Raw genomic sequence first — 21,557 nt, 5'->3', positions numbered from 1 at the left:
TCCCATGGTCACCTTCGTACAAGCCAACTCATCTACCCATGTATGATGGCCACTAAGACCCGAAGCAGTTTCTGATGAGTTACGAGGCGATCATATCAACATATGGGGGCAACATGGCTGTCATGGAAAAATCCTTTGTCATGGCAGTCAGGAGTGTTGCTCAAACCTGATATTCTTCTCTCATGCCAGGAACAATCACATCATGCAGAAATTGATGGATATGTTAGTCACTAGCTTTCAAAGATTTCAGACGAAGCCAGTGACCGCTCAAACTTTGTTCTAGTGCACACAGGATCACGAAGAATATCTGCATGCATATGTCCGAAGGTTCTTGCGCCTCAGAGCCCAGGCACCAACAGTGCCAAATGAGATCGTCATTGATGCCATGATCAAGGAACTTCGCCTAGGCCCAATGGCACAATAGTTTGCTAGAAAGCCCCCTCAAACCCTGTAGAAGCTTCTCCAAAAGATGCATGAATATATCAGAGCCGACAATGAATTCCGACAAAGAAGGGAGGAAGCCTACATGTGCTCTGAGATGACCAGGGGCTTCAGAGGAGGCTTCATCCGAGGCATGTCAGGACAATTCACAATCCCAGTCAAAGTGAAGACAGAAGCAATCATAGTCAAGGGCACCAACACAGTTCCCAGTCAAGTGAAGATCAAGAACTTAGAGTAAGGGAGGAAGAGCAAATCGTAGAGAAGTAGAGCACACAAGACACCACGATTTTTACCATGGTTTGGCTAAGCCTCAAATACTTACCTACATCCACGTTGTGGTTTTTCAAAGAACGAGGGTTGCACTCAACCCTTCCCAAGTGGTCCAATGATCAATTTGAGGCCATAATTCTTCCTCTTTCTCCTCACAAGGATCTCTGTTGGGGACTTGTTCTTAAATGCTATGAGTTAAGAACAAGGCAACATAGAAAATGTTAATCGATTTAGTCCTTCGTCCTTCGAAGCATTATTCCCCTTAGGACATAATGGTTTTCGGACGAAGGCCATGAAGGGCGTACCTTCATAAATATACTATGCAGTGACGAAGGATGAATTGTAAGAAATATAAAGGACAACATAAACAATTATATACTATTATCATATGTAAACAGAAATAACGTCGAATTACAAATGTACCTTCGACTTGAAGGGGATAAAAGTACAAGCGTGACGCAAAAGCGAATGCCAAATCAGCGTGAACAGTACGGGGGTACTGTCCACCTATTTATAGGCACAGGACACAGCCTATGCAAAATTACATTCATGCCCTTTACATTTGATAATAATTCTATTGTAATCTATCGAGGTCTGAATAGCCTTTTCATCCTTAAGTCGGTTTCATTTTGTTGCTATCATGCCGAAGCTTTCCTGCTCACACCTTCGGCGCTGTATCAACCTTCGTAATATTCTGGTCTGCTATGATACCGACTTGAGTCCGAAGATGCCTGTTCACACATTAAACTCCAGAAATACTGTTAAATCCTGTTTTTGAGGACCTTCGTAAGCCGAAGGCCCCCAACAGTCTCCACAGATCAGAGTCTCTTGCAGTCATACACAAGTTTATGGGAGCTAAAACTCCAATGAACAACAAGAGGGAGGAGTAGAATGTAGCAAGAGCACAAGAACACCACCAAAGAACAAGAACACGAGCACACACAGCAGCACAAACTCTATCTCACAAGAATATGCACTCAGATCACTTTGGTGTGTTTCTCTAATACGTAGGAATGATGTGCTAGGTGACACTTTGGTGTCTTTGGTGACATGGAGAAGAGAGGATGCTCGTTAAGGGGCTATTTATAGCCAAAACCTCCAACTAGCTCTTGTTGAATCTTGCTCAGATCTAGTCTCGGCTGGTGCACCGGACCTCTAACAGTAACGATGTCTCCGGAATCTTGACTGGAACCTTCCCCTTCTAGCTAACAAATATATATTATTTTTCTCTCTCGCTTACGAGCTAAACGAGCCAACTCGAACTCGATTGAGCTGAGTTGGTTTAATATCTAGTCCTAGGTTCAGCTGCTTCTTAAAATAATCTAAGAATAGGTAATGATAATAAGTAGAAGTTTCTTTTCACTAGCTTCTCAGATATATTCTACCAAACATAACTTAATTCTCATAAGAGACTAGATCTATACTACCTATGTTCTTGAATATTTGTCGCCGTTAGTTTATTTTTTAACTAAACCACGACAAATAAAAAGGATGATCGATTATAACGCAATCGTAATTTCTAGGTTGGGCCAACAGAATAAAAAAATGGATCATGGATGACGACCCTCAAAAGGATGAGGCAGCAGGCAGCAGCACTGCAAGACGCGTTAGTATTTCTCATAGACAGAACTGTACATACACCAAGATTTTTGGATTTTTTAACTCCCCCGTATCAAAAAAAAAGCTCGCTCTCTAACTGACTCATCCGGGCCACCGGCCACACCGATCACCGGACCGCCCGCTAGCTGTCCGCCGTTTCCCATGAACCACCCACCGTTGTCGAGTCCCCGCTGATCTGGGCACCACTCTCTCCACTTCCACCGTTGGCCCTGGCGGCGCTCATGCGTGCCTCGTACGCGTGGCCGAGGTTCCTTAACCGGTTGAGCTCCGGCAGTATGACTGTGGCGAGGTCCGGCCGGTCCCTCCGCCGCATCTCCGTGCACTTGAGCGCGAGCTTGGCGTAGCCGAGCGCCTCCTCGACGGGCCAGTCCTTGACGGTGATGTCGAGCATCTGCTCAAAGGTGCCCGCGTCGATGGCCTTCTCGACGTGATGCGTGAGCCCCATGGGTGGCCGCGCGGTGACCACCTGCAGCAGGAGCACGCCGAGGGAGTAGATGTCCGACTTGACGCCCAGCTTGCCCGTCTGCTGGTACTCCGGGTCGATGTAGCAGAAGGTGCCCGCCGTCGCCGTCAGCCGGTACTGCGTCACGTTGTCCGCCACCGACGGCGGCACCAGGCGTGCCAGCCCGACGTCGCTGATCTTGCTCACGTAGTTGCGGTCCAGCAGGATGTTGGCCGGCTTCAGGTCCCGGTGCACCAGCGGCTCCGGCTTCGTTTGGTGCAGGAACAGCAGCGCCGTCGCGATCTCCGCCGCGATCCGGAACCGCTGGGCCCACGCGAGCGGCGGCGTGCCGCCCCGACGGAACAGCCGGTCCTCGAGGCTGCCGTGGTCCATGTACTCGTACACGAGACAGCCGTACTCCGGGCATGCGCCGAGGAGGAGCACCATGTTGGGGTGGCGGATGCAGCTGAGCACCTCCACCTCCTGCAGGAACTGCTTCCTCCCCTGGTGCGCGTCGGGCCGGAGCACCTTGATGGCGACGGGGGTGTGGTCGAGGGAGGCGCGGTAGACGGGGCCGTAGCCGCCCTCGCCGATTTTGAGCTCGTCGGAGAAGCGCTCCGTGGCCATCTCGATCTCGTCGATGTGGTACTTGCGGTACCGGAAGTCGTGGTTGGAAATGGCATCCAGAGCGCGCACCTTCTCGTCGGCCTCCCGGCGCGCGCGCACCTCGGCGTTGCGGCGCCGCTGCGCCTCCAGGTCAGCCAGCCTCTGCGCCGCCTCGGCGGCCTCCATGGCCGCGCGGCACTTGGCCTTCTCCATCTCGGCCACTGCCAGAGCAGCCTCCTCGGCGTTCCTGGCCTCCTCCAGCCGACGCGCTTCCTCCAGCTTCATCATATGCATCTCCTTGGCCCGCTGCTTGGCGTTGATGGCCTCCTTGCACGCCGCGTTGTACATGTCCATGGTCTGCTTGAGCTCCAACCGGAGCCGCCGCATCTCGGCCTCGGTATCCCGCTGCGCCTGCATCCGCGCCACATGTCGTAGGTCAGCCGTCAGCAGCAAGGGACAAGGGTGGATAGCAAGAAATCAAACAAGTACGAATTGAACGTATGACTCACGCCGGTGGCCGGTGACATGGGTTCCAGAGCGGGGAGAGTGGTGGACATATCGAGGTTCTCGCCCAAGTCTATGTAGGAGAAGCGCGTGCTCGGGCCGAAGTCGAGGTCGCCGCCTAACGAGTCGTGTCTCGCCGAGCGGGAGGACGTCTCGAAGTTGTCCTTTCCTGGCAGGACGACAAAGTTCTTGGTGGTGGCCGATGACGAGAGCAAGCGCTCGCGGAACAGTGGCCGCGTGGATAGCTCCGGCGGTGTGCGCCCGTCAATGGAGCGCCAGGCGTCAGGCGTCACCCGCGGCAGGTGCCCCCTGGAGCCGCGTCGCATGTAGAGCACCGATTCCCGGAGGGAGTCGGTGTCCGAAGCGATGTCGGCGCCAGTGTGCATCGGCGGGACGCCGCACTTGGCGAGCCTGACATTGACGGACTTGCCCTTGGCCACGACGTAGATGTTGCAGTAGTCTGGAGCGCACTTCATCAGGGTCGACGGCACGTCCGCGTTCTTGAATTTCCTGCCCGAGGCGAGAGCTGAGACGGTGCAATCTGGACGAAAAAGAAATGATGGGGAAAAAAAAAGAATACTTGGTGAACGCATTTCTGTTGGCTCCGCCGAGCGCAATGCTCTGGATCTTGTTTGCAGTGATGTAACCTAGAATGGCTTTGGACACGTCTGCCTCTTCCAATACTACCTCGGATACTTCCACCTGCTAGCAGCAGCAGCGTCGATACGATTTCACCAACAATATAATCATCTTGATACGTTTTGGATGTTTTTTGCATTATTGTTGTTATTACATTTACCCCATTCCGGTTGAAGAATCCTCTGTAGGGGACAAAGATCTCCTTCATTTCAGCCTCCAGCGCACCCTGCGTGGTCTCAACCATGGCGAACCCATCTGCGCATGTCCAAGCAAACCAGAGCTCAGCTGCTGCTGCTGCACTGGCGAAATGGGTACGGGAGATGAACGACGTACGGGTCGTGTGGTAATGGACGGCCACGTGGAGCAGGACGATATGAGAGGCGCCGGAGAGGAGGTGGTCCACCACCCACTTCACGGCCAGTTGGCTGTTCCGGTCCCGGTCGATGGCCACGACGATGGTGGACGCCGGCTGGTGCAGCAGCGCCGGCGGCGATATCACCCAGTACTCATCCGGGCTCAGTGGGCCTCCTTGCATCGCGCCACCGTCCCGTGATGTTATGGTAATAAGGATGCCGCCGGCCGGTCAGTGGGTGGTGCGAGCGATGGATAGGGGCGCAGGAGAAGAAGGTAGAGAGATGGAGGGAGACGGGTTGTTCCGCCTCTCCTCCTGCCCTCCTTCCTTTCTCTCCCTTGCCTCCAACCTTAGTCTCCTACAGGTCTTCTCCTTCCCCAACATCTTGCAGCTAAATGCCATGGCGCAGGAGCAAGGACAGCCTCATACTATTCTTGCACATCCAATTATGTTTTTCCCTTTTTTGCTTTTGCAAATATTGTTCCACAAGAAAATTGGCATTGAGCAACCTAAAATAAGGGTGTAATTGATTGGACATGTAAGAAGCCTTGAAACAGCAAATGCAACCTAAAATTGGCCAATGCAGGAACCATGACCATCACCTGATCTCTCTTATTATTCTTCCATCGTGCACAACACGGTGTGCTTCTCTATCCAATCACCATAGCAACCATAAAAGATTTACAGTGTATTATAGCATTGCTGCTAACCCCTAGATCCGCCGCCAAGTAACCCCCCAGATCCTCTCTAACTTATGTACAACTACAAAACTGTACAGTTTCTAAGAGTTCTTGCAGCCTGGTGCAAATGGTTTTATAAGGTCAGGTAGGTCTTGATCATGGATGAGCCAGTTGGGTCAGAGAGGAGATGCCTGACAAGGTTCATTCGCAATTGATTTGGAGCTATCGCAAACATGTAGAATGAGAATAGTATGAGATCGACGGATGAAAGGGTCGAGCCAAGAAATCCTCGCCACATCCTGTTCAAGGAAAAATAGTGGTTATCAAAAACTTCATGGAGGTAGTAGCCTTCAGCGCACTGAATTTCTCTGAAGACCAACTGAGACAAGGTAAAAAGTGCGACTACCATCTCGGCACCCTGAAAAAGGCTTCGAAGAATGTTTGTATGCCTTCATTATTCAGTTGGATTATCAACGCTAATCCGAAAAGGAAGAAGGATCGTTGGCGTTTCCTCTCTTGAGGCCACAGTGTTCTCCATGCTGAAACATCATATTATAATAGTTTCGCTAACTTGTCTGAACCTTTACACAGTAGAACCGAACCAACCAACTTGAATAAATACCAGAAAAATGCTTACCAAGCATTGATGGACTGTAATTTTGTGAATTTCCGAGCATATATTCTGCAGGAACTCGATTTCCTAAGATGTCCGATATCACAGAAGCATATCTTGGAGCCTCAGACAAAGATCTGACCACTGAGTACCCTATGTATTTTGTGAAAAGTTGTCAATATAAGCTAGGAGGAAACTGGTGTGCAAAAAATTGATGATTCGTATGTACCTGTTGCAGGATGCACCATACTTGCTGCAGCACCGAATGCAAGGTTTTTCTGATCTGTGTTTGGTAAGGACCCTCCAACAGGAATGTAGGACCATTCCTTAAACCGAGAACATTTCAGTTTATTTTCAGAATATAATGTGTGAGAATTAAGAATTGTAGACCCTCTTACCTCCTCATAAACTTTCAGGATACGAATTCCCATCGCGTTCAACCGATACATCAGCCTCTTCTTAAGTAGATCAAAAGACATAGCATCTTTAGAAGCTAAGCATGTTTCCTGTGATAAGGTATTTAGTCACAAATTTTGAGAATTTGATGGGAAGCGCGGGTTGCTTAATCACAGAGGTAACAAAAACTCTGTACCGACCTCAAAGAAAACTCGTGTGGGTGACATGGGCATAGCATACAGGAAAGTGGGATTTTCTTGTTCAGTGTGTGAGAATTCCTCTTTGAAACAATCTCTGTAGTCCATGAAAACCATTAAGCTAGGATCATATGGGTTATTTTCCACCTGAAATTTTCAAACAGTTTTGAAATAACGAAGATCTAGCACATAAATGATATATTGAAAATTTCAACTAGAGACTTATTGAGCAAACTGGTCTGTCTAATTTGTGCAAGCAATAAAAAAAAATGAACAGATTCTTGAGTCTTGGTGTACCTCAACTTCTACTCCGTATGCAGTCTGCACGCAAACACGGGGACCCCCAACCTCATACTCTAGAAGCCTACCAGATGCTGCCCCCGAAGCAACAATGGCAAGCCTGCAAATTATCTCGCGACCCTTGTCACAACAGACTACTCTGTGTCCATCTGGAGATTCTATGATCTTGTCCACTTTGGAGTTCAGGTATGTCACGCCAGCTTCATAGCATCTGCGAATTATTCAAGTGTTGCTACTCGTCAATTATATTATATACCACCATGCATGGAAAAGACACTTCTGAGTCCCAATTCTAACTACCACATGAAGATTTACCTTTTCAGCAGTTCCTCATGGAGCAAGTCACGGTGCACCCTGCCATAAGAACGGCCAATCAGTATCGGCTTGTTATTGTCTAGGTAGACAATAGTATCCTTCCAGACGTGCTCGATACAGCTCTCTAGACCGAGATCTGGACAGTAGACGAGAGAAAAAAGTATATATCATCATGTTAAGTTGGGCTGACACTGACAGAGATGTTATGCAGGCACTCTGCATTCAACAAGCAAATAACAGAATACCTTTAAATTCATCCTCCCACACACCATAGTTATTTGTGAATGGAAGGTCAGGCCCAATGAGACCTACAGTGAGACCTTTCTTAGCTGACTCTGAAGCTAGAGAAAGACCAGCTGGACCACAACCAATGATAACCAAATCAAGCACTGTATTTTCATCAGATATGGGCGATAGCTGCAAACAGAACATAAGACCACAGTTAACTTTCCTTAGGATACAAAGACAGAATAGACTGTTAGCACTTTTTTATATAAAATAAGACTGATGCCATGTAAAGTTGAACATTGGTTACCTCGCCCTGAAGCAAAATAGTTTTTTTATGAAGAAAAAATAAGGATAGCGCTGGTGGGGTGCATAGTTTATGGCCCACGTATTCCGTATAAAAAAAATAATGGCACAAAGGCTCCATTTGAAGCTCTGCGGGTTTTTTTAACGGTCGGCAGGAGATCTGCACAACTTGTATTGATACAGAAGGAAAAAAAGAAAGAGCGCTATACAAGGAAGCTCTTCTGTTCTGTGCAGTCATATACAAAATTCCAGGTTTTGTGGAATTGCCTGTGCCTAGCTAGAGTACTCCACTTGACTGCTCAAATTATAGCAAGTCAGCAGTGACATTGGACTGGAAATGACATGATGCTCATGCGTGTACAATCCAGAGAACTCAACATTACTGTGTGATCAGGCAACAAGCTACTGTCATACTCATACAATGTAAGGAACTAGTGCGCACAAAAAAATAACGGTCGTTAATGTGGTGCCTGGCACTGTAGTTCGTATAAGTAGAATAGTCCAGAGAAGTATGTGAGCAGTCTTTGTTCCCACGAACCACAGTAGATTTAGTGTTATGACAGTTCCTGATGAGGTACTGCCATTTTCTCATGAAATACATTTCCAGAATATTTAATTTACATACATTTCCAAACGGGCAAACTATGTCAATCTACTGGCTCGAAACATCTAGACTGCAAAACCAGCCAGGAAGGTGAAACGCGTTGCCTACCGCTAGGCGATCACCCTGCTTTCCAGTGAACATCCTTGTAGCTGTAGCCAACGCAGGTGAAGTACGGCTGCAGGACAACGTGGTTCATATTGAAACGTGCAGTATTGTCGTGCCCTAAACATTGGTTATGTTTTCTTTTTTCTACCGGAAAAGGTAATATTCAGTAGGTGCATGATGTTCTGGATTCCATCCTGTAAATAAATCTCCAAATACCAGCACAATAAAGGGGGGCGAAACCTATAATTTATTTTTTTCCTTCACACGTTAATCACGATCACTAGAACAAACTCCAAATATGATTAGCAAATTAGTGTTGGCAATCTAATCACCTTGGAAGCGATCTTGGACTGGCTTTCCATGGGCTTGGTTGACTGCATTTGCACGTAAAGCAGCTCGCCGCCGCCGCCCTTGCGGTAGTCCTCCTCGTCCGCGAAATCCACGCCCACTGCCGCCCCGACCGCCGCCGTCTCGTCGTGCTTCTCGGTCGCCACGCACCTCACCTTCGGTCCGCCAACGCGTCGGCTCCATCCCGCCCGCCGCCACCTCTCCGCGTCCGCCTTCAGGGCCTTACCTCCGCCAACTGCCCCGCACCGCAGCACGCAGCAGCCGAGCGGCGCCGAGATCGTCGCGCCCGAGAGCCCCATCGCGCCACCCCCTCCTCGGGCTCTCACTCTCACTATATCTTCTCCTGGTGCGGCTCTCTTGCTTCGAATTGCGGCGGTTATTTGTCGGCGGTGGCGGCGAAGAGAGCGGAGAGGACTTGGCTGCTGCAGCTATGCCGTTGTGGAGGGAGAGGGAGACGACGAGACACGAGAGGCCGGGGAGGCGTATCACCGGATATGGCACGTGGCGGTTTTGGATTGGCACAGGGCCCACGCGGCGTGGATATGGTTTTCGCATTTTCAGGAGGGCGCCGGGGGCGTGAGCCGTGAGTGTCCACTCTCCACCTCTCCGGCTGCGCTGCCCGTCCCGCGTGTCAGTGACAGTGACGTGGTGCTTTCACGCATTGGGCTCGGCTGTTATTTTGGTCGGATGCTTTTGGGTTGGCTCCGGCTATTTTATTGGGCTGGAATGTCTTCCCTGCTTAGGGATACATGATAATATTTGTAAAGTAAAGTTTGAATAGTGGATGAGATAAATGATAGAATAAAAATAATGGGCTTGCTAGCGCCTACACATATGGATGGTGGTAGTTCAAGGCTGTTTTGAGGAGAGTGTACATATGGTCACGTAAAACAACGTTTTGTAGTGTAAAGTACATTATTTATAGAGTAAACTTTAAAATAAAAAATATGATAGAAAAGCTATTGGAGACAGCCTCTGGTTCTGATTGTTTCGAGGACTAATTTTTAGTCTATGTATTTTAGTTAGTTTCAGATCCTAAATTGTTAAATAGATGACTAGAAGGAGACTAATGTGTCGTTTAGTTCACGAAATGTAACATAAATGATAACGGCAATGATTTACACCCGAGTACCAGCGGTAACAAGTTTGAATAGGTTGATATTAGTTCCTACTATGATAACTGACTGCGGTTGGATTTAAACAAACATGATGTAACGTTATCAGTTACCCATCACATTATAAATATGTGAACTAAACGACACCTAAATCATTTTAGTCTCTAGTCTCTCAAGAGGTGACTAAAAGAGACTAAACGACTTCTTTTACAGTGTGTGCCCTCCTTTATTACATTGTCCAGGTTACGGCCGGAGACGAGCCGAGCCGACGGTGCGGCTCGGTAAACCAGCGAGCAAGGCTCGGCTTACTCGGTCCTCTTGCGAGCCGGGAGATATGGCTCGGCTCGAGCTCGTTCACGCTCTCGAGCCGACTCGCGAGACACCACACTCTCCTATTTAGAGCATAAAATGTATATTTTCACTATATATAAAATAAAAAATATGTTCCAAAAAGACAACAACATATTTTAAACTAGTATTGAGTCCATAAAAATAAGAAAATAAAACAAAAACATAATAATGTTGTAAAAGTATAACAATATAGCGCCATATCACTAGGCTAGCTCAAGTTCGGCTCGCTGTTTAAGCAAGCCACAAAAGTAGGCTCGACTCAGACCTATATGAGCCAAGCCTAGACTGATCGAGCCCGAGCCAGCTCGCGAGCCTCGAGGGTTTTTTCAGCCCTAGTCCAGGTACCAGTGAGAGAAGGGTGGTTGGTTGAATGGCAATATGGTCTTTTAAGATGTTTTAATGACAATTGATCACTTTTTTAGGGTGTTTGGGACTGCTTACTCCACCATTTTTAGCTCTACTCCATCAACTCCACCGTGGAGTAGGTCCACCATGGAGTTTATGGAGTTTTTGAATTATCTGGCTTACAGGGTGACTCCAACTCCACGACAATGAGGCCTGAGTTGGCCTTGGGCAGGAAAACAAGCGGAAGAAAACATATCAGAAAGAACTGGTACGTTGTGTAACGAGGTGCATGGTGGTTAATTTCATACCAACTCCACGACGATAGTGGAAACATGAATTTGTGGAGCACGTCTTTTGCCGCTCCATTAAGTTGGTGGAGTTATGGTAAACTCCATGCTTTTTAGGAGCAAAGCTAGTTGGAGTTGGAAGTGTTTGACCACTGGTTTATGGATGTAAGTAGTCCCAAACACCACATAGTCTCTAGACCAAAACGTAGTGGGGACTAAAATTTAATCATATGAGTAAAGTTTAGTCCTAGAACTAAAGAAATCAAATAGGACCTTAACTAAAAGTTATTTTTTTATTTCCTCTATGCCAAGTTGTCTCACAACACTGTTGAGGACTGTAGGCTCAATAATCACTCGTTGTAGCGATTATGCTCTTTATGGTGTAGTTGCAGTGATTACCCTCAGCCGCTCAACCAACATCCATATCTCCATCTTTCAACCAAGGTAGCAACTCCATGAGCTAAGATAGAACCATTAAAAACAATAGTTGAAACAATTCAAACTTTAGGAGTCAAAATGGCACGGATATGGACGGATGGTAGGTCATATTATATCCTACCCTAATGTATTTCAATCGGATTTAGGACCGGATACGAATAATTAGAAACAGGACGGATACGAATACATGGACTAGATATTTATTCGAACGGATAAGTGATGGATACATATATTATTTGACCAGATACAAGTGGATACTGGATACTTATCGAATAATGCATGCGTTGCTTATTATTCACTAGAATTCAATTCTCACGCAAGACAGTGACACCGTGAGCATTGCATAGACCATAGATCAACATGACAATGTACCTATAAGTTGAGATCATACAATAGTCCAACACAATAGTTTGAATGTAATGATAAGATTCAAATCACACAATAGTCTAATACAACACCTGATAGTTTTCAAATGACATAAGATGCTCTATACAACACAAGATAGTTCAACATATATGATATATCTCTACTACTTCTTAAGAGCAGAGCGTAGGCGTCCACACCGGTGTGGTGCATGGTTCTGCCTCCCACCCCCAGATCCACTCTTCACCACTCTCTGTGGTAGGCGCAACCGAGCCCCAGCTCTCCATGGAATGCTGGTGCAATCCACTGATCCACTCTCCTCACACAATCAACGCTCGCCTTACCACGTGGGTGGTGAAAGAAAGGTGCCACGTCCGAGCAAGCGATCCATGCTCCATGGTACACGCAATCCACTCTTGCACCACGCGGATCCACTCTCCTCGCTTCGAAATCAACGCTCCCTTGCCTTACCATGTTGACCCCGCCCATGCTCTCCATGGAAGGCGCGACGACCGAGCCCCAGCTCTCCGTGGAAGGTGAAAGGGAAATAGGCTCACACCTTTTCCTAATTGATTTTGGTGGTTGAATTGCCCAACACAAATTAATTGGACTAACTAGTTTGCTCTAGATTATAAGTTTTACAGGTGCCAAAGGTTCACAACAAACCAATAAAAAGACCAAGAAAGGGTTCAAACAAAGAGAGCAAAAGACAACCCAAAGGCAGCCCTCGTCTGGCGCACCGGACTGTCCGGTGTGCCACCGGACAGTGTCCGGTGCACCAGGGAACCCAACTCCGAACTTGCCACCTTCGGGAATTCTGGGAGCCACTCCGCTATAATTCACCGGACTGTCCGGTGTAGCACCGGACTGTCCGGTGTGCCAGCGGAGTAACGGCTATACCGCGCCAACGGTCGTCTGCAACGCTACAGTGAAACGCTACAGTGCGCGACTGCGCGCGCAGAAGTCAGAGCAGGCGCAGAAGGCGCACCAGACAGTGAACAGGACCTGTCCGGTGCACCACCGGACTGTCCGGTGGCCCAGTTGTCAGAAGCTCCAACGGTCAGAACTCAACGGCCTGGTGACGTGGCTGGCGCACCGGACTGTCCGGTGGCGCACCGGACTGTCCGGTGCACCATACGACAGAAGCCTTCACCAACGGTCAACTTGGTGGTTGGGGCTATAAATACCCCCCAACCACCACACTTCAATGCATCCAAGTTTTCAGCCATCAAACCTCATACAAGAGCTCTAGACTTCATTCAAAGACACAATCAAAGAGATCAAATCCTCTCCCAAGTCCGGAATCACTCCAAAGAAATTAGTGACTAGAGAGAGACTTTTATGTTCATTTGAGCTCTTGCGCTTGGATTGCTTTTCTTCTTCCTTCTTTCTTGTTTCCAACTCAATTGTAATCAAGGCAAGAGACACAAATTGTGTGGTGGTCCTTGTGGGGACTTAGTGTCCCAATTGATTGAGAAGAGAAGCTCACTCGGTCTTAGTGACCGTTTGAGAGAGGGAAAGGGTTGAAAGAGACCCAGTCTTTGTGACCACCTCAACGGGGAGTAGGTTTGCAAGAACTGAACCTCGGTAAAACAAATCACTGTTTCATCCGCTCTTATTCGCTTGTGATTTGTTTTCACCCTCTCTTTCGGACTCGTTTATATTTCTAACGCTAACCCCGACTTGTAGTTGTGCTTAAACTTTATAAATTTCAGATTTGCCTATTCACCCCCCGTCTAGGCGACTTTCAATTGGTATCAGAGCCCGATACTTCATTAGAGCCTAACCGCTTGAAGTGATGTCGGGAGCATCCGCCATGAGGGACATCGGGACCGGCGACAAGTCCGCAAGCTCGGGGAGAACGCATTCAAGGGAGTCCTCCCACAAGCACAAGGAGGAATCCTCTTCCTCTATCAAGTCCCAACGGAAGGGTGACAAGAAGAAGAAGATGAAGAAAGTGGTCTACTACGAGACTGACTCTTCGTCACCCTCCACCTCCAGCTCGGAATCGGCGTCCGCCACTTCTAAGCGCCATGAGCGCAAGAAGTATAGTAAGATGCCCCTTCGCTACCCTCGTATTTCAAAACGCACTCCATTACTTTCCGTCCCATTAGGCAAACCACCTATGTTTGAAGGTGAAGATTATTCTATGTGGAGTGATAAAATGAGGTATCACCTAACCTCACTCCACAAAAGCATATGGGATATTGTTGAGTATGGAGCGCAGGTACCGAAGAAGGGGGACAAGGATTATGATTCAGAGGAGGTCGAACAAATCCAACACTTCAACTCCCAAGCAACCACTATACTCCTCGCCTCTCTAAGTCGAGAGGAGTATAATAAGGTGCAAGGGTTGAAGAGTGCAAAGGAGATTTGGGACGTGCTCAAGACCGCGCACGAAGGAGACGAGGTGACCAAGATCACCAAGAGGGAAACGATCGAGGGGGAGCTCGGTCGCTTCATGCTTCACCAAGGAGAGGAGCCACAAGCCATGTACAACTGGCTCAAAACCTTGGTGAACCAAGTGCGCAACCTCGGGAGCACCAAATGGGATGACCATGAAATGGTCAAGGTTATTCTTAGATCACTTGTTTTTCTTAACCCTACTCAAGTTCAATTAATTCGTGGTGATCCAAGATATAAACTAATGTCTCCCGAGGAAGTAATAGGAAAGTTTGTGAGCTTTGAGCTAATGATCAAAGGCTCCAAACAAATCATCGAGCGAGGCGCCACCTCCACACCCGAGGTGCAACCCGTCGCCTTCAAAGCGATGGAGGAGGAGAAGGAAGAGTCTACACCAAGTAGGCTTCCCATCGACGCCTCCAAGCTCGACAACGAGGAGATGGCTTTAATCATCAAAAGCTTTCGCCAAATCCTCAAGCAAAGGAAGGGGAGAGATTACAAGCCCCGTTCCAAGAAGGTTTGCTACAAATGCGGTAAGCCCGGTCATTTTATCGCTAAATGCCCTTTGTCTAGTGATAGTGATAGGGATAACGACAAGAGGGGGAAGAAGAAGGAGATGAAGATGTACTACAAGAAGGGCGGCGATGCCCATGTTTTTCAGGAGTGGGACTCGAACGAGAGCTCCACCGACTCCTCCGACGACGAGGATGCCGCCAACATCGCCATCAACAAAGGTCTTCTCTTCCCCAACGTCGGCCACAAGTGCCTCATGGAAAAGGACGTCAAGAAGAAGGTAAAATCAAGATCCTCCACTAAGTATGCAACTTCTAGTGATGAGGATAATTCTAGTGATGATGAGGACAACTTGCTCACTCCTTTTGCCAATCTTAACATGCAACAAAATGAAAAATTAAATGAATTGATTAGTGCTATTCATGAGAAGGATGAACTCTTGGATAGCCAAGAGGATTTCCTCATTAAGGAAAACAAAAAGCATGTTAAGACTAAAAATGCTTATGCTCAGGAGGTAGAGAAAAATGAAAAATTAACTAGTGAGCTTAGCACTTGCCATGACACTATTTCTGACCTTAGAGTTGAAAATGATAAATTGATTGCTAAGGTTGAGAAATTAAGTGTTAGTGATGATTCTCTTGTCAAACTTAGAAATGATAATGCTAATTTGATTGCTAAGATTGACAAAGTAAATGCATCCCTCTCTAGCCTTAAATTTGAGAATGAAAAATTAATTGCTAAGGCTAAAGATTTAAATGTTTGCAATGATGCTATTTCCAATCTTAGAAATGAGAATGTTATTTTACATGCTAAGATTGTTGAATTAAATACTTGCAAACTCTCTACATCTACCGTTGAGCATGTTACTATTTGCACTAGATGTAGAGACATTAATGTTGATGTTATTCATGATCACCTAGCTTTAATTAAGAAACAAAATGATCACATAGCTCAACTTAGTGCCAAAATTAATGAGCATGACTTAGAAAATGAAAAATTTAAATTTGCTAGAAGCATGCTCTATGCTGGGAGACGCCCTGGCATTAAGGATGGCATTGGCTTCCAACAGGGAAACAATGTCAAGCTTAATGCCCCTCCTAAAAGATTATCTAATTTTGTTAAGGGCAAGGCTCCCATGCCTCAGGATAACGAGGGTTACCTTTTATACCCTGCCGGTTATCCCGAGCACAAAATTAGGAGAATTCACTCTAGGAAGTCTCACTCTGGCTCTCATCATGCTTTTATGTATAAGAGTGAAGCATCTAGTTCTAGGCAATCAACTCATGCTAAATTGCCTAAGAAGAAAACTCCTATTGCATCAAATGAACCTAATGTTTCATTTAAAACTTTTGATGCTTCTTATGTGCTCACTAACAAATCAGGCAAAGTAGTTGCCAAATATGTTGGGGGCAAACACAAGGGGTCAAAGACTTGTGTTTGGGTACCCAAGGTGCTTGTTTCTAATGTGAAAGGACCCAAGACCGTTTGGGTACCTAAAAACTAGGCCTAAAATTGTTTTGTAGGTTTATGCATCCGGGGGCTCAAGTTGGATCATTGATAGCGGGTGCACAAACCACATGACAGGGGAGAAAAGGATGTTCTCCTCCTACGAGAAAAACCAAGATCCCCAAAGAGCTATCACATTCGGGGATGGAAATCAAGGTTTGGTCAAAGGACTTGGTAAAATTGCTATATCACCTAACCATTCTATTTCCAATATTTTTCTTGTAGATTCTTTAGATTACAATTTGCTTTCTGTTTCTCAATTATGTAAAATGGGCTACAACTGTCTTTTTACGGATATAGGTGTTACTGTCTTTAGAAGAAGTGATGATTCAGTAGCATTTAAGGGAGTGTTAGAGGGTCAGCTATACTTAGTTGATTTTAATAGAGCTAAACTCAACACTTGCTTAATTGCTAAGACTAACATGGGTTGGCTCTGGCACCACCGACTAGCCCATGTTGGAATGAAAAATCTTCATAAGCTTCTAAAGGGAGAGCACATTTTGGGACTAACCAATGTTCATTTTGAGAAAGGGTTTGTAGCGCATGTCAAGCAGGAAAGCAAGTTGGTGTTCATCATCCACACAAGAACATCATGACGACCAACAGGCCGCTTGAGTTACTCCACATAGACCTATTCGGCCTGATAGCTTACATAAGCATCAGCGGGAGTAAGTATTATCTTGTAATTGTGGATGATTATTCCCGCTTCACTTGGGTGTTCTTTTTGCAGGATAAATCTCAAACCCAAGAGACCTTAAAGGGGTTCTTGAGACGGGCTCAAAATGAGTTCAGCTTAAGGATAAAAAAGATTAGAAGCGACAACAGGACGGAGTTCAAGAACTCACAAATAGAAGGCTTCCTTGAGGATAAGGGCATCAAGCATGAGTTCTCTTCTCCCTACACGCCACAACAAAATGGTGTAGTGGAGAGGAAGAATAGAACTCTACTTGACATGGCAAGGACCATGCTTGATGAATACAAAACTTCAGATTGGTTTTGGGCAGAAGCAATCAACACCGCTTGCTACGCCATCAACCGTCTCTACCTTCACCGAATCCTCAAGAAGACATCGTATGAACTCCTCACCGGTAAAAAGCCCAATGTTTCATATTTTAGAGTCTTTGGTAGCAAATGCTTTATTCTTGTTAAAAGAGGTAGAAAATCTAAATTTGCTCCTAAGGCTGTAGAAGGCTTTTTACTAGGATATGATTCAAACACAAGGGCATATAGAGTCTTTAACAAGTCCACTGGACTAGTTGAAGTTTCTTGTGACATTGTGTTTGATGAGACTAACGGCTCTCAAGTAGAGCAAGTTGATCTTGATGAGCTAGATGATGAAGAGGCTCCGTGCGTCACGCTAAGGAATATGTCCATTCGGGATGTGTGTCCTAAGGAATTCGAAGAGCCTCCACAAACACAAGATCAACCATCTGACTCCATGCAAGCATCTCCACCAACTCAAGATGAGGATCAAGCTCAAGAGGATGAAAATGAAGATCAAGAAGATGAGCCACCTCAAGAGGAGGGCAATGATCAAGGGGGATATGCCAATGATCAAGACAAGGAAGATGACGACGGTCCAAGACCGCCACACCCAAGAGTCCACCAAGCAATACAATGAGATCACCCCGTGAACACCATCCTCGGCGATATTCATAAGGGGGTAACCACTCGATCTCGTGTTGCTCATTTTTGTGAACATTACTCTTTTATTTCCTCTATTGAGCCACACAGGGTAGAGGAAGCACTTCAAGATTCGGATTGGGTGCTGGCGATGCAAGAGGAGCTCAACAACTTCACGAGGAATGAGGTATGGCGTTTAGTTCCACGTCCTAACCAAAATGTTGTAGGAACCAAGTGGGTCTTCCGCAACAAGCAAGATGAGCATGGTGTGGTGACAAGGAACAAAGCCCGACTTGTGGCCAAGGGTTATTCACAAGTCGAAGGTTTGGATTTCGGTGAAACCTATGCACCCGTAGCTAGGCTTGAGTCAATTCGCATATTACTTGCCTATGCTACTTACCATGGCTTCAAGCTTTATCAAATGGACGTGAAGAGTGCCTTCCTCAATGGACCAATCAAGGAGGAGGTCTATGTTGAGCAACCTCCCGGCTTTGAAGATAGTGAGTATCCTAACCATGTCTATAAACTCTCTAAGGCGCTTTATGGGCTCAAGCAAGCCCCAAGAGCATGGTATGAATGCCTAAGAGATTTTCTTATAGCTAATGGCTTCAAAGTCGAAAAAGCCAATCCTACTCTATTCACTAAAACTATTGCAAAAGATTTGTTTGTATGCCAAATTTATGTTGATGATATCATATTTGGGTCTACTAACAAATCTACTTGTGAAGAATTTAGTAGGATCATGATTCAAAAATTCGAGATGTCTATGATGGGGAAGTTGAAGTATTTCTTAGGATTTCAAGTAAAGCAACTCCAAGAAGGCACCTTCATTAGCCAAACGAAGTACATTCAAGACATACTCACAAAGTTTGGGATGAAGGATGCTAAGCCCATCAAGACACCCATGGGAACTAATGGGCATCTCGACCTCGACAAGGGAGGTAAATCCGTAGATCAAAAGGTATACCGGTCGATGATAGGATCTTTACTCTATTTATGTGCATCTCGACTGGATATTATGCTTTCCGTATGCATGTGTGCAAGATTCCAAGCCGATCCTAAGGAAGTTCACCTTAGGGTCGTAAAACGAATCTTGAGATATTTAGTTTATACTCCTAAGTTTGGCCTTTGGTACCCCAGGGGATCCACTTTTAATTTAATTGGATATTCTGATGCTGATTGGGCAGGGTGTAAAATTGAGAGAAAGAGCACATCAGGGACTTGTCAGTTCTTGGGAAGATCCCTGGTGTCTTGGGCTTCAAAGAAGCAAAATCCTGTCGCTCTTTCTACTGCCGAAGCCGAGTATATTGCCGTAGGCCATTGTTGCGCGCAATTGCTTTGGATGAGGCAAACCCTTAGGGACTATGGTTACAAATTAACCAAAGTTCATCTCCTATGTGATAATGAGAGTGCAATCCGCATGGCGGATAATCCCGTTGAGCATAGCCGCACTAAACACATAGCCATTCGGTATCACTTTTTAAGGGATCACCAACAACGGGGGGATATCGAGATTGCTTATATTAACACTAAAGAACAATTGGCTGATATCTTTACCAAACCATTAGATGAGAAAACATTTACCAAACTTAGGCATGAGCTAAATATTCTTGATTCTAGGAATTTTGGTTGATGTTTTGCACACATAGCTCATTTCTATACCTTTGATCATCTCTTTCATTTGCTATGACTAATGTGTTCTTCAAGTGAATATTATGCTAAGTCATAGATTGAAAGGTAAATGGAGTCCTCGGCGAAGACAAAAGGCTTCCACTCCACTCCATCGAATTATTCATCCTTCGCCGTCGCTCCGCAACGCTCTCCAATTTGGTATAATCTTCACTCCTATATTATTTACCAAAGGGGGAGAAAGTTTGAAAGGGCTTATATTTCACTCACAAGTATCTGTTTTTGGCGATTCTTGCCAAAGGGGGAGAAAGTATTAGCCCAAAGCAAACGGACCGCACCACCACCAATTTCAAAAATTTATAGTCTTTCAATTGGTATTAAAGAAGTGTTTTTCAAAGATTTTCAAATTGGTATCTTATTTTTGATAGAATTTCAAATTGGTATACCCTCTTCAAAATTAATATCTAAAACTCTCTTGAACACTAAGAGGGGGATTTTATTAAGGGGGAGTTTTGTTTAGTCAAAGGAAAAGCATTTGAAACAGGGGGAGAAAAATTCAAATCTTGAAAATGCTTCCCAAAATCTTATTCATATACCTTTGACTATTTGCAAAAGATTTTGAAAAAGAATTTCCAAAACATTGCAAAACAAAACAAGTGGTGCAAGCGTGGTCCAAAATTTTAATTAGAAGAAAGCCATCCATGCATATCTAGTAGAAATAATTGGTTTCATTCCAAGCAACCTTTGCACTTACCTTATGCAAACTAATTCAATTCTGCATTTTTATATTTGCTTTGGTTTGTGTTGGCATCAATCACCAAAAAGGGGGGGATTGAAAGGGAAATAGGCTCACACCTTTTCCTAATTGATTTTGGTGGTTGAATTGCCCAACACAAATTAATTGGACTAACTAGTTTGCTCTAGATTATAAGTTTTACAGGTGCCAAAGGTTCACAACAAACCAATAAAAAGACCAAGAAAGGGTTTAAACAAAGAGAGCAAAAGACAACCCAAAGGCAGCCCTGGTCTGGCGCACCGGACTGTCCGGTGTGCCACCGGACAGTGTCCGGTGCACCAGGGAACCCAACTCTGAACTTGCCACCTTCGGGAATTCTGGGAGCCACTCCGTTATAATTCACCGGACTGTCTGGTGTGCCAACGAAGTAACGGTTATACCGCGCCAACGGTCGTCTGCAACGCTACAGTGCGTGACTGCGTGCTTAGAAGTCAGAGCAGGCGCAGAAGGCGCACCAGACAGTGAACAGGACCTGTCCGGTGCACCACCGGACTGTTCGGTGGCCTAGTTGTCAGAAGCTCCAACGGTCAGAACCCAACGGCCTGGTGACGTGGCTGGCGCACCGGACTGTCCGGTGCGCCATACGATAGAAACCTTCACCAACGGTCAACTTTAAATACCCCCCAACCACCACACTTCAATGCATCCAAGTTTTCAGCCATCAAACCTCATACAAGAGCTCTAGACTTCATTCAAAGACACAATCAGAGAGATCAAATCCTCTCCCATGTCCAGAATCACTCCAAAGAAATTAGTGACTAGAGAGAGAGACTTTTGTGTTCATTTGAGCTCTTGCGCTTGGATTGCCTTTCTTCTTCCTTCTTTCTTGTTTACAACTCAATTGTAATCAAGGCAAGAGATACCAATTGTGTGGTGGTCCTTGTGGGGACTTAGTGTCCCGATTGATTGAGAAGAGAAGCTCACTCGGTCTAAGTGACCGTTTGAGAGAGGGAAAGGGTTGAAAGAGACCCGGTCTTTGTGACCACCTCAACGGGGAGTAGGTTTGCAAGAACCGAACCTCGGTAAAACAAATCACTGTTTCATCCACTCTTATTCGCTTGTGATTTGTTTTCGCCCTTTCTTTCGGACTCGTTTATATTTATTATGCTAACCTCGGCTTGTAGTTGTGCTTAAACTTTATAAATTTCAGATTTGCCTATTCACCCCCTCTAGGTGATTTTCAGAAGGCGTTCATATGTCCCCGTCCCCGCTCGCCCACGCCTGC

The 21,557-nt window shown here is 46.0% G+C and overlaps 2 protein-coding genes across 6 annotated transcripts; both read right to left on the bottom strand.

Moving 5' to 3' along the window:
* Nucleotides 1–2,268: 2,268 nt before the first annotated feature.
* On the bottom strand, nucleotides 2,269–5,321 carry LOC100216601 (uncharacterized). Of its 5 annotated transcripts, none has more exons than XM_008656234.4 (5): nucleotides 4,856–5,321; nucleotides 4,677–4,777; nucleotides 4,464–4,588; nucleotides 3,889–4,393; nucleotides 2,269–3,790 (listed from the first exon to the last, which is right to left on the bottom strand). In XM_008656234.4, exons 1-5 carry the CDS (start codon nucleotides 5,055–5,057, stop codon nucleotides 2,453–2,455), a joined length of 2,271 nt encoding a protein of 756 aa, XP_008654456.1. In that variant the 5' UTR covers nucleotides 5,058–5,321; the 3' UTR covers nucleotides 2,269–2,452.
* Nucleotides 5,322–5,682: 361 nt separating this feature from the next.
* LOC100280448 (uncharacterized) lies at nucleotides 5,683–9,313 on the bottom strand. Its single transcript, NM_001153368.1, has 10 exons — nucleotides 8,948–9,313; nucleotides 7,621–7,792; nucleotides 7,376–7,511; nucleotides 7,058–7,271; nucleotides 6,764–6,907; nucleotides 6,566–6,673; nucleotides 6,397–6,493; nucleotides 6,192–6,320; nucleotides 5,961–6,093; nucleotides 5,683–5,853 (listed from the first exon to the last, which is right to left on the bottom strand). The coding sequence occupies exons 1-10, from the start codon at nucleotides 9,260–9,262 to the stop codon at nucleotides 5,688–5,690; spliced, it is 1,614 nt and encodes a 537-aa protein (NP_001146840.1). The 5' UTR covers nucleotides 9,263–9,313; the 3' UTR covers nucleotides 5,683–5,687.
* Between the last annotated feature and the right edge of the window lie 12,244 nt (nucleotides 9,314–21,557).

This window comes from Zea mays, chromosome 8 (genome assembly GCF_902167145.1).
Source record: "Zea mays cultivar B73 chromosome 8, Zm-B73-REFERENCE-NAM-5.0, whole genome shotgun sequence".
In the NCBI taxonomy this organism is placed as follows: domain Eukaryota; kingdom Viridiplantae; phylum Streptophyta; class Magnoliopsida; order Poales; family Poaceae; genus Zea; species Zea mays.
Note: the sequence above shows the minus strand (reverse complement) of the source record. Positions and strands in the feature narration are given on the sequence as shown.